Source organism: Nannospalax galili, unplaced genomic scaffold, assembly GCF_000622305.1.
Source record: "Nannospalax galili isolate Female #2095 unplaced genomic scaffold, S.galili_v1.0 scaffold898, whole genome shotgun sequence".
NCBI lineage: Eukaryota > Metazoa > Chordata > Mammalia > Rodentia > Spalacidae > Nannospalax > Nannospalax galili.
In genome coordinates, this window is record NW_008342399.1 from 1,584,677 (window position 1) to 1,593,929 (window position 9,253).

The 9,253-nt window shown below is 47.9% G+C and overlaps 1 protein-coding gene across 1 annotated transcript in view; it reads right to left on the reverse strand.

Moving 5' to 3' along the window:
* The window catches only part of Tmem171 (transmembrane protein 171), an 8,747-nt gene extending 5,104 nt beyond the window's left edge, over window positions 1-3,643 (reverse strand). The window contains exons 1-2 of the mRNA XM_008838467.2: window positions 3,592-3,643; window positions 1,033-1,742 (exon numbers count right to left, since the gene is read on the reverse strand). Of these exons, the coding sequence (XP_008836689.1) occupies window positions 1,033-1,669 (637 nt within the window). The 5' untranslated portion in view covers window positions 1,670-1,742; window positions 3,592-3,643. The remainder of the gene's footprint in view (window positions 1-1,032; window positions 1,743-3,591) is intronic.
* Window positions 3,644-9,253: the final 5,610 nt, after the last annotated feature.

Consider the following 9,253-nt stretch of genomic DNA (forward strand, 5'->3'; position numbering starts at 1 on the left):
GGGGTCCTCTGCTAGCAAACCCTAAGTGCAAACCTCAAAATACTCCCAGCCAAGTGGGAGAGTTCAGACGTCTGAGGCATGCATTTATCTCAGTGGGGATATAACTTGGGGGAGTTCTTTGCTCCTGCAGTACCTTCTAGGAACACCTGGTGACTGATGAAATATAATTACCACCCAAGTGTGCTAGGAGGGAAGGTACTGTGGGTGAACTAGCCTGTATACAACTACCCCCTAGAGCTGGGTGCTGGCTGCCACATGCTCATTTGTACCCTGAGGCCTACACTTCTTCATATCTTACATGGAAATAGTAAATCTGCCTCAATGGGTCACTTTAAGCATCACTGAATTTTGTACAAAACATCCTAGAGGGGTGTTTGTCACAGGACTGGAGCCTGTGGAAGTGCTAGCTGTTACAATATTTGTGTTTTACCATAAAGATTGAAATGCACAAATAAATAAATGGGGTATATCCACTTTAGTTCAGGACAAAGAAGTCTACAAAGTCACCTGCCCTTCTCCTCCAACCCTGCAGTCACACAAGGCCAGCAGCCCAGTAGGTTCATTCCTTCCCTCTATAGCTAGTGAATGCCACAGGGCCAGACAGATATCCCAAACACGAGATGCATCTCACTTGTCACAGTCCTTCTCTCTACCTTCCACATCTTCCACTCTGGAGGCCTCTTTACCTAGCCCTTCAAATGCTAAGGCTGTTTGTGGCATCAGGCATCAGTTTTTCAAAAGTAGGAGACTGAAAGAAAGGAGGTCTACAGAAGACCAGTGATGGGGTTTTCCTTGACTGTGGGAAGTGAGACTCCAGTGTTAAATAATAACATTGCTAGGCCTAACGGGATTCCCACAGCACATACCACAGGGGTGTTACTGAATATGTACACACTTGTATGCTCGAGTGTGTACACATGTGTGAGACAGAGAGGTATTGAGAAGGAGGATCTAAACCAGACCTCAAGGCCACCTCAAGCAGCATCCACAGTGATTGGGCTAGTGCACAGTGCACAAATGGCGACCACTTACCCACAGTGACATGGACAGGCTCAGTACTGTGCCTGTGTCCCTCTTCACTTTCAGGGGTACTACGGCTGGAACTCAGGTTGTTTCTCTTCTTAATGTGGGCCACCACAAAGAAACATAAGCCCACTAGCACAATCAAGGGCCCCACGATCTGTAAAGAAAGGAAACCACAGATCTGGGGCTCTGCTTCAGCAGTGTTTGTCTCGTTCAGTGGCTCCTGCACCCAGTCTGAGCCACATCCAGGCACCCAAATGCCCAGTACACTGATGAGCATGCCGCTGGTCAGGAACAGAAACCCGAAGATGAGGCATTGAGCAAACTGGCGGCTCTCTCCACAGAAGAAAACTTGGTCTGGGTTCTGGTGGCCTCGACGCTGGGCTTCTCGGAACTGTAGGCGAGCCCAGGACCGGGCCAGGATCACAGCCCCTAGCCCCACCACAGCACACGACGGCCCGGCGATCTTCAGCACTGTACTGCAGTGTGAGAGGGGTTTGTATTGGCATGCCTGGTACCCAAAGATGGAAAGCAGGACTCCCACACACAACAGGACTGCACCGAAGACAAAGAGGAAGAAAATGAGCTTGCTGACACGCCTGTCCCTCTGGTCCCCATCTGGCTCTGCAGTTGCTACAGAAGACATGGCCAGAAAAGGCCTCCTTCCCCTGCGTCGGGGGAGGGGTGTGTATTTTCTTCCCTCCAGGGACTCCAAAGCTCTGCAAACAATAACAAATGCCAAATTACAGTGGGCACAGGTATTTCTGACCAGCTGTTTCTTGCTGGCAGTTTCAGAAATCACAGGAGGATGAAATCTCAGGAGGCAGAATTTTATACAACTGATATGCTGCAAAACAATGACTTGGCCTATGAGTCAGGAGAACTGGAATTCAAAAATTCCTGAATGTGTAATTTCATGAAGATATCAAAAAAGAGGAAATTCAATTACCATGCCTCTGCGATAAGAATAGCTTTTGAAAAACAAATAAAACAAAATGGGTGTAACTTTTCCTATTCTGAGTCTTACAAACTCATTTCTCAAGGCCAAGAAACAATGTCAGATGAGGGAAGAGCCATGGCTAAAGTAGTAAATTCTCATATACAGATGTCCCATATCTTGTTAGAGCTGCTCTGAGCATTTTCGTAAAATTTTGATAACTTTCCACTCCCTGTTTTAGACTTCGGCAACTTTCCATTTCATGCTCTATTCCCAGGCTACCTCTACACAACACCCAAGTCCAGCAGTTTCAACAGAAAGGAACGGAAGTTCAGGAAGATAGTGCATTTGAGGATTTTTACATTAATTCTGTCAAAATGTGATTCTTGGGTTCTCAGGATACAAACACTGGGGCTGCCCAGACACAGCCTCTCACTAAAGACTCAGTTTCTGGATCCTGGCATAACCTGGGAGAAACTGGCCCAGCAGGTAAAGTGGTGCCCCATCACCAAGGCAGATAGTACCCTAAGCAGATGGCTCTCACCCTCCTCCACAAAGAGGCTTCATTTCAGTGAAAAGTAAGTAGCTGATAACATCACCAGTTAGGAAGCACTAAAGGCCAACAGAACTTGACTGGGAAATAGAAGTGGAACCAAGTCGGGAAAGCACCTTGCACACAATGACATAAGCCCCGTCCTTCAAGAGTATTACACACTAAGCACCACCCTGTTGTTAGAGGGTACTCCGGCTCATGCAACACTAATCCGTCATCCAGTCACCCTGTCTTGATCCAGTGAATGGGAGTAAGGGTCCTCAATGTGGACCACTCACAAACACAATCCAAAGTCAGGAAGAACACGTTCTCTTGCCCAAGGAGAAAACACTTTTCAACATACTTTGCCATTCACATCCATGAATTCATGATCACATAAAGGTATTCAAGGCTGAGGCGCTAAGGTCCAGACCATCTCAACAAACCAAAAGCTCATCAAAGGAAGTGTAGTTTAGGTAAAGAAAGTAAACAGCTGATTACAGCCTACGATGTACTTTTCCCGGAAAAAGTGTGATAGAATCGGAAGTATGTGGAGGGGGAAAAGGAAGCAGGAGAAAAATAAGCTTTCATCTCAAACTTGGAAAAACCACAATCCATAAAGATGCCACTAAGCTGAGAGAAAGCTTTACAGCATTGTGCTAATTTAAAACCTATTTCCCTCAGTACGGCATTGCTGGTTTCCAAGAAGGTGTGATCTCAAATCCTATCAGACTCACTGTACTCGGTTTCTTCAGCTTTTCAGCCCTGCAGATTCCAACTGTCTTAGTGCTAATTCCCTGAACACCAACAATTTAAAGACCTTAAACTTCTATCCCCCAGGACTAGTAGAATAAATATCTGGCACATGTATTAGACTCAGATCTAAAGTAAGACGCGGATTGTCTCAGCACTCCCTTAGGGGCACCCAAAACTGGACACCCCAGCGGATCCCCATGAACAGAAAATTTACATAGAAAATTGAATCGTGTCCAAACACTATCTTAAACTTAATTTTCTCAAAGCCAAATTCCCCTCCCCGAAGTCAAATCTTCCTGCCCAATTCCTTTGGTTTTCCAAAAGACATTTCTAAATCAATTACATCTCTCCATATCCAAGGTTCAGGTGCGATGGGGGAGCCAGGCAAGGAGCGGTCTTTGTCTGGGTTCTCCGGGCTTCAGAGGAGGCGAGAGTGGTTGCAGTTCCCAGGGGCGACTCTTACCCGAATTGGTCCTGCTGTGCTGAGCGCCCGGCGGCTGTGGCACACACACCGCTGCGCGCCGGGCGCGGAGGGCGGGCCGCCTCCGTGTGCAAAGCCAGGCAGTGCCCGACCGCGGGCGAGGCGGCCGGGCGGGGCAGGGTAGGGCTGACCGGTGGGAGCTGGCTGCTGCCAGGTGCTGCCTTCCGGGGGCCGTGCTGGAGCGCTGAACCAGGGGTGACTGGAGAACTTGGCCGTGCACGCTAGGGATCCGGGGGAAATAGGCGCGCTTCACCAGACTAGGGATACTGGCGACTTGAAATTGTCCCCCTGGCTGCCAGGGGTTGCGCGCTGGGGCGCCCGGGACACCCGCAGCTGTCAGGGGAGCTGGTCCCTTTCCAGCGTGGGCAAGAACCTGGCGGGAGGGTGGGGGGCTTCAAGAGAGCGGAGCAAGGGCCAGAGTAACAATGAAAGCCGAGCCGCACTCCCTGTCTGCGGCAAAGAACGGTCCCCTCGTTCCCGCAGTCACTACCCGCGCCACCGCAATCAGAGGCCCTGTGACCCTCTTACTGCCCCTGGAGACCTTGACTTAGAGTCACAGGAGCCAGAGCCTCTCTGGGAGCTTCCTACAGCAATATATATGGACACCAGAGCCTGCTGGAGAATGACAGAGGACTTTGTACCCGAGCCATTCAACCTGAGGTCCTAGCCCAGAGACGGAAGCGGACCCCACGCAGGCCCTGTGTTGGGTCGCCTGTGTCCCTTTCGCAGTCACACTTGTGCACGCAGCCCTCCTTTGCCATCGAGCCCCCTTCCTGGTGCTCTGCCGCTAATGGGCTGCAAGGATTAAGCTGGTAACTTTCCCAGCCCTTGAACGGAGTTTCAGATGTGTTTGTTAATCTGCGTGCTATTTCTAACCTGTCTCGTGACTCTTGACAAGTATCCACCTGTGCTAGTTTCCACACTAGAGGTCAGGGCACTGTGAAAGGTGAGTCAAGGGCTGGGCCTAAACACCAAGGCACCCTGAGCTCTGGGGACTTCCTGACCCTTGCCTTCTCTCTCTAGCTTCCTGCTCCTCCTCCTCCACCTTCTTGAATTCCCATTCATTGGATTAACCATATTTATTAGCTTCCTGATAGAGCAAACCATATGAAATCTTTCACTACAGATAAAGAATGAGTTAGAATTGGTAAGAAGGGACAGGGAAAGATGGAATCAGAGCTGGGCAAAGAGGGATGGGGAGTTGCCTGGACTGGGCTGGTGGAGTGGGATAGGCAAAGCACACTGGACAGGTGCCAATCATGGGAATGTGGCAGGGGCATTTGCCTGGTGGGTCAGATGTGGACTTTCTCACAGCCAGGGTGCTCTGAGCGCCAAGTCTCTGCTGTCACTAAATAATAAGGTTGACTGACGGATACTAACATTAACATTCAGCACTTGGCCACTCTGTGAAGGTCCTGAGGGTTATTTGCAGCCCATGCTTCTTTACTGTGTGTCCCCAGAAGCTCAGGGAAGGTTGGGGCCAAAAGTGGATGGGGACCTAGAAAACCAGTCATCTTTGAGTGGAGGACCAGAGGCCCAAAGAGGGGTAACAGTGACCTCTGCATCTGGTTGAGATGGGGCAAGCAGCCACATGTACTGATGGCTCAGTGTTCTTCCCTGAGTTCACCTGTCACCCAGAGGACACACATGCTGTGAACTTGGAAAGTGCTTTTTTTATTACTGCATCTTGTGATGCCAGGGAGGGACCAGAACAGACCAATAAAGGCCCTATCCCAAGGATATTGTAGCCATCCATGTCTTAGGTGGAGATACCCTGGTCAAAGTGTCAAAGATAGACCAATCACCTTCTGGGTGGGCCCCAAGATACACCAAGTCAATGAACAGAGAACTAACAACGGCAATTGCACAGTAGTTGTGAGCCCCAGGCTTTCTAAGAACTCAGGCCTTCTCACAGGATTACCCTCCTCTGACCCAGGCCTGCCAACAGCTAGCTTTTCACTGTACAAGAGATTTCCATATTCTTTCCCAACTCATTCTTTCCTTCTCCCTTGTTTGAAAGTCAGTCTCTGGCCAAGTCCCGTATGAGCCTGCAAGGGGCTAGTTGATACAGCTGCCCCTCTGGTGCCACATGACTGCGGGCTCACCACCCATGACAGACTTGAATGTCCTGGCACCAAGGACAATCAGATTAGCCTCTCCTTGGGATATCTACTGTTTGTGTCTTTTGGAGCTTATTTGATTAAATTAAAGCCTTGGAAACTGATCACCAGTCAAGTATGACTTCAAGGTACTTGTCTTCAGAGCAGACCTGGTCTTGGGAAAGAGGCTGAATGATCTTATAAACAAATCTAAGTGGTCCTCCCTAGCCTATATGGCAGCTAGAAAAAATAAGTCCAAACTGAACCCTTAAAAAAAAAAAAACATGGGACCATGATTTAAAACTGGATGAAGCTAATCACAGTGGTGCATGCCTGTAATCCTAGCACTTGACTGAGGATCATGAGTTCAATGCCAGCCTGGGCTGTGTAACAAGTTCTAGGCCAGCCTGGTCCTCATAGTGAGACCCCATCTGAAAATAAATTAAGGGCTGGAGAGATGGCTCAGCAGTTAAGATCACTTACTGCTCTTGCAGAGGACCCAGGTTTGGTTCCCAGCACCCATATGTTAGCTAACAACTACCTGTAACTCCAGTTCCAGGGAATCCAACACTATCCTCTTCTGGCCTCTGTAGGCACTGGACACACATGGTATACTTACATTCATGATGGCCAAACATTCATACACATAAAATAAAAATGTCTTTTATAAGAGGTTCATTAATCCTAATTGGGGTTTTTGTTGTTGTTGTTGTTTTGAGACAGGGTCTCCCTATAGCCCCAGTTCCTGGCCTGGAACTCACTATGTAGACCAGGCTGGCCTCAAACTCACAGAAATCCACCTGCCTCAGCCTCCCGAGTGCTGGGACTAAAGGCATGTGCCACCACACCTGGCCCAAACCTAATTTTTTAAAAACCTGGATAACCCTAAAATTCAGTCCATGAATACAAGGGGGTAAAGCATGATAAGAGACAAGCATTCATTTATTCACTGGTCATTATAGGATTTCAATGGGGGAGAAAAACAATGCAGCATGTACCTTATACAGAGAATTAGAAAGCTAAGAAAATCAATAGATTGGGGCCTGGAGAGATGGCTCAGCGGTTAAGAGCACTAGTCTCTTGCAAAGGACCTAGGTTTGATTCCCAGCACCCACATTGTGGCTAACAACCATCAGTAACTCTAGTTCCAGGGGATCTGACACCCTCTTCTGACCTCTGCAGGCATTGCACAACACAGTTGCACTTACATACATGCAGGCAATATACTCATACACATAAAATAAAAAATAATAAAATATTTTAAGAAAAGCATTATATCAAGGATGGGGAATAGGTGTGCTGATCTAAATGGAACAAATTTTGAAGGTGTCTGCAGACTCTGAAGCACAAACCTGAAGGGAATGAGGAAGCCTTGCACTGTAGGGTTGCGTAACACACCACCCCAAAACTGAGCCGCTTAAAACAATAGATTTACTGTCTCTCCCAGTTTCTGAGGGTCAAGTGACTTTGGGAGCGGCTTAGCTGGGTGGTTCTGGTTTAGGGTCTCTCCCAAGGCTGCAGTCATGCTGCTAGCCAGGGTGGCAGGTATGTGAGGTGTGGCTGCAGCTGGACTGCCTGTTTCCAGGGTGATTCACTCCTAGGGCTGTTGTCAACAGTCATTCATTCCATAGAGCCTCCAGAACGGCCTCCAGACAGGGCAGCCGGCTTCCCCTGGGGGAAAAGGAGGGAAAGCTGCATGCTTTCCATAAAGCAGCCTCTAGGATCCACTCCTCTCCCATCCTCAGGATTGAGCCACCAAGTCAAGGAGAGGGGAGGAGAATTAGGATGCCTACAATTGGTGATATCTAGGGGAAGAAAGAATACTTTAGGCAGAGATGATGGCAGGCAAGTAAGGCTCAGAAGCATACATATGGATTTGTATATTCAGAGAATAGCAGGAGGCCAGGGTGGCTAAAGCAGGTGAGCTAAGGAGTGAGGAGAGTCCCAGACCTTAGAGAAAAGTAGGCCCCCCATACTCAGGACTGGAGAGCAAATTCCTACAAAGTGGGCATGGTGGGGGCTCAGGAAACACTAGAAACTGAAAGGAGGGGAAGCCTGCCAGGTTGTGTGGGGTCTTGAGAGTCTCTGGAAGAACTCTGAGTAGAGAGAAGTCTTGGGGTGGCTTTGAGCTGAGTATATGATCTATTTAATTTTTTGAGATGAGCTCTCAGGTGGCCCAGGCTGATTTGGAGTTCATAGGATCAAGTGATCCTCCTGCCTCAGCCTTCTAAGCAGCAAGAGCTACTGATTCATTCATTCACTCATCCATTCCTTTAATATTTTATTCCTTTGTAGTGCTGGTATCAAATCCAGGGCTTTGTTGTGCTAGGCAAGTGCTTTACCAGTAAGCCACATCCCAACCCTGGGGTGTTTATTTTTTTAAGGTGTTTTTAAAGATTTGTTTTTATTTTTTTAATGGGAGGGGGCTGAAGAGATGGCTCAGCAGTTAAGAGCACTGACTGCTCTTGCAGAGGACCTAGGTTCGATTCCCAGCACCCACATGGTGGCTACAAACCGTCCTTAACTCCAGTTCCAGGGGAATCCAAAGCCCTCCTTCTGACCTCCAAGGCATTGCATGATATGGGTACACTTACATACATGCAGGCAATACACTCATACACATAAAATAGAAATAAAATATTTTTTTTAAAATTGTGTGTGTGTGTGTGTGTGTGTGTGTGTGTGTGTGTGTAGAGTTATGTGCACATGTGAGTGCAGTACCCATGGAGACCAGAAGCATCAGATTCCCTGGAGCCACTTGATGTGGGTGCTGGGAATGGAACTTGGCCCTCTGGAAGAGCAGCAAGTGCTCTTAACCAACTGAGCCATCTCTCCAGACCTCTACACCCATTTTTGTTTTGTCTTATTTTGTTTTGTTTTGTTTTGTTTAAGCAAACTGGTATCTGGTATGTTAAGATTTACCCAGAGGAGAAGGAAGGGTAGAAGCAAGCCCAAATCAGAAGCCAATATAATAACCCAGGAGAGGGTTGCCTGTCCGGACTCATGCTCGAAGGCCATTAAAGTGATTTGATTTTGATTCTGGATACATTGTGGAGAGAGTCAATAAAATTTTCTACCAATGGATGTAGTTAATTTTTTTTTTAATTTAAAATATTTTGTCAGCATTGCTTTCTTGTCCAAGGTTTGGGCCTAAGCAAGTGGATGGATGGTTCTGCATTTAGCAAGGGTGAGGCTGGGAGGGAAGTTGCAGAACTAGGTTGGGACACACTAACTGCTCCTCAGACATCAGAGTGGGCATGCTGAGTAGGCAATAGGATACCAAGCACGGAGTTCAAGAATTCTGGAAGGAATGCTTACTCTGAATGGTCAGGCAGAGAAACTGGTCACAATATAGAGAAGGCGGGCCCATTCTCTGGAAGAGTCTGTATGTATACATCTGTCTTAATCATCAACCTATACCCACC